General features: G+C 40.2%; 1 protein-coding gene across 1 annotated transcript in view; it reads right to left on the minus strand.

Moving 5' to 3' along the window:
- Positions 1–223: 223 nt before the first annotated feature.
- Positions 224–1,608, minus strand: part of LOC104849839 (cytoplasmic dynein 1 light intermediate chain 1-like) — a 71,848-nt gene continuing 70,463 nt past the window's right edge. Inside the window, 5 exon segments of the mRNA XM_033762280.1 lie at positions 224–375; positions 407–567; positions 599–786; positions 788–893; positions 895–1,136. Coding sequence (XP_033618171.1) covers positions 224–375; positions 407–567; positions 599–786; positions 788–893; positions 895–1,136 — 849 coding nt within the window.

Consider the following 1,608-nt stretch of genomic DNA (forward strand, 5'->3'; position numbering starts at 1 on the left):
AAACAGCACTGCAAATAGCAATTCTACATAATGTAGAATAATTTTTCTCCTGTATAACTCCTTTTATAAAAATGGGCAGCCACCAAAAACAAAAACAAAAAGACATAAATTCACTCCATCTTGTAAAAAGCACTGTGGATCCCTAATTCCACTTCTGAAGAAAAAAGCAGAGGCAAGTTTACATTATCCCAGGAGGTTGAATAAACAACATTATTTGGTATTTTCAAGAGGCTTCTCCTTCTGTAGGAGTTCTAGGTGTTGTAGGAGAAACTGAAACTGGTTTTAAGGTAATTCTGTGTAGTTCAGCATGGACGTCTGATAGAACAGGCTTCTGGCCTGATTTTTTGGCAGATGGTGGTAAACCACTGCTCCCACCTCACAGCCCCAGCTCAGGGGCTACCACCACCAACACCAGGACCTCCAGGAGAGCCAGTCTTTTTACTCAACAAATTGTTGAAGAAATTTGCCAGGTCCCCTTCACTTGTAGCTCCAGCTCTCATGTTTGGATCAATTTTTTTTGACTCCACAGGGAAGGGTGACACGCTGGCTACATTGGATGACACAGATCTGCCAGGGGAGCCACCAGGGATCCACAGGCCTTCCAGCTGCAGTGGGTGGTTGCTTTGCTAAAAGAGACTGTAATTTCATAAGAAAGACCTGGTCATCTTCTGCCATAATTACCTTCTCATGCACAAACTTTCGGACAGGTGGTTTGGTTATGATGTCTTCAAAATTACCTTCTGCTTTCAATGTTTGAAAATTTGCATGTAGTATTCCTATTTTTTTTATCATTATCCTGCCCTGCTGGAATAAATACTGCATCCTTTTCCACAACAGCTGCAGGAATCTTATCAGGAGATCCATATACTTTCTGAATGATGTATTTATATACTGTCTATATTTTTGTTTTCTTTTACTGAAGTGTAAATAAATGCTGCACCATACTGTAAACAAAACTTCCGAATATGTGACTGGATAAAATCAAAATGCTCATCTCTGTAGTCATGTTCTCTCTCCAATACACTAACGGCATCACACTTTGTGCAAACGACTAGTACCAGGTTGCCCAGGCTATGTGTAAGTGTATCTGCACCCAGGGGTAAAACTACACCGTCATCTCTGTCTTCCTGTGATGTCTGAGGAGATGCTGGGAATTCTTCTCATTGCTCTATATATTCTTGGAAGTCTCTCGTCAGCTTTTGTTCCATTTCCTTTATTTCTTCAGGAGGAATTTTCCATCTGTCAACATGTTCTCTAACAACACTTGCCCATTTCTGTAAAACATCCAAAGCAGTCCAAGGCTTTGACATCTCAACAACCAGCATAACTAGAGTGTCCTTCAGAGAAATGGCATCCAGTGAAAATTTAAGGAGCCCTTTATGTTATAGGCCCCCATCTAAGATCCATACATTACATCCGCTTGATCATCTCTGTCTTCATCATGCACATTTAAGTACAAATATTCCAGTCCTCTTCCTTTCTTGTACTCTTCTATTCCTTGAATTTTTCTTATTAAGCTTGTTTTTCCAGCTCCATCTTCACCCAGCAACAACACGTTCTTCCCTGCAGGGAAAACTTCCTCAGTCTTTTTTTTTTTTTTTTTTTTTA

The sequence above is a fragment of the Fukomys damarensis genome, unplaced genomic scaffold, assembly GCF_012274545.1.
Source record: "Fukomys damarensis isolate Sample0158 unplaced genomic scaffold, DMR_v1.0_HiC HiC_scaffold_2, whole genome shotgun sequence".
NCBI classification, from domain to species: domain Eukaryota; kingdom Metazoa; phylum Chordata; class Mammalia; order Rodentia; family Bathyergidae; genus Fukomys; species Fukomys damarensis.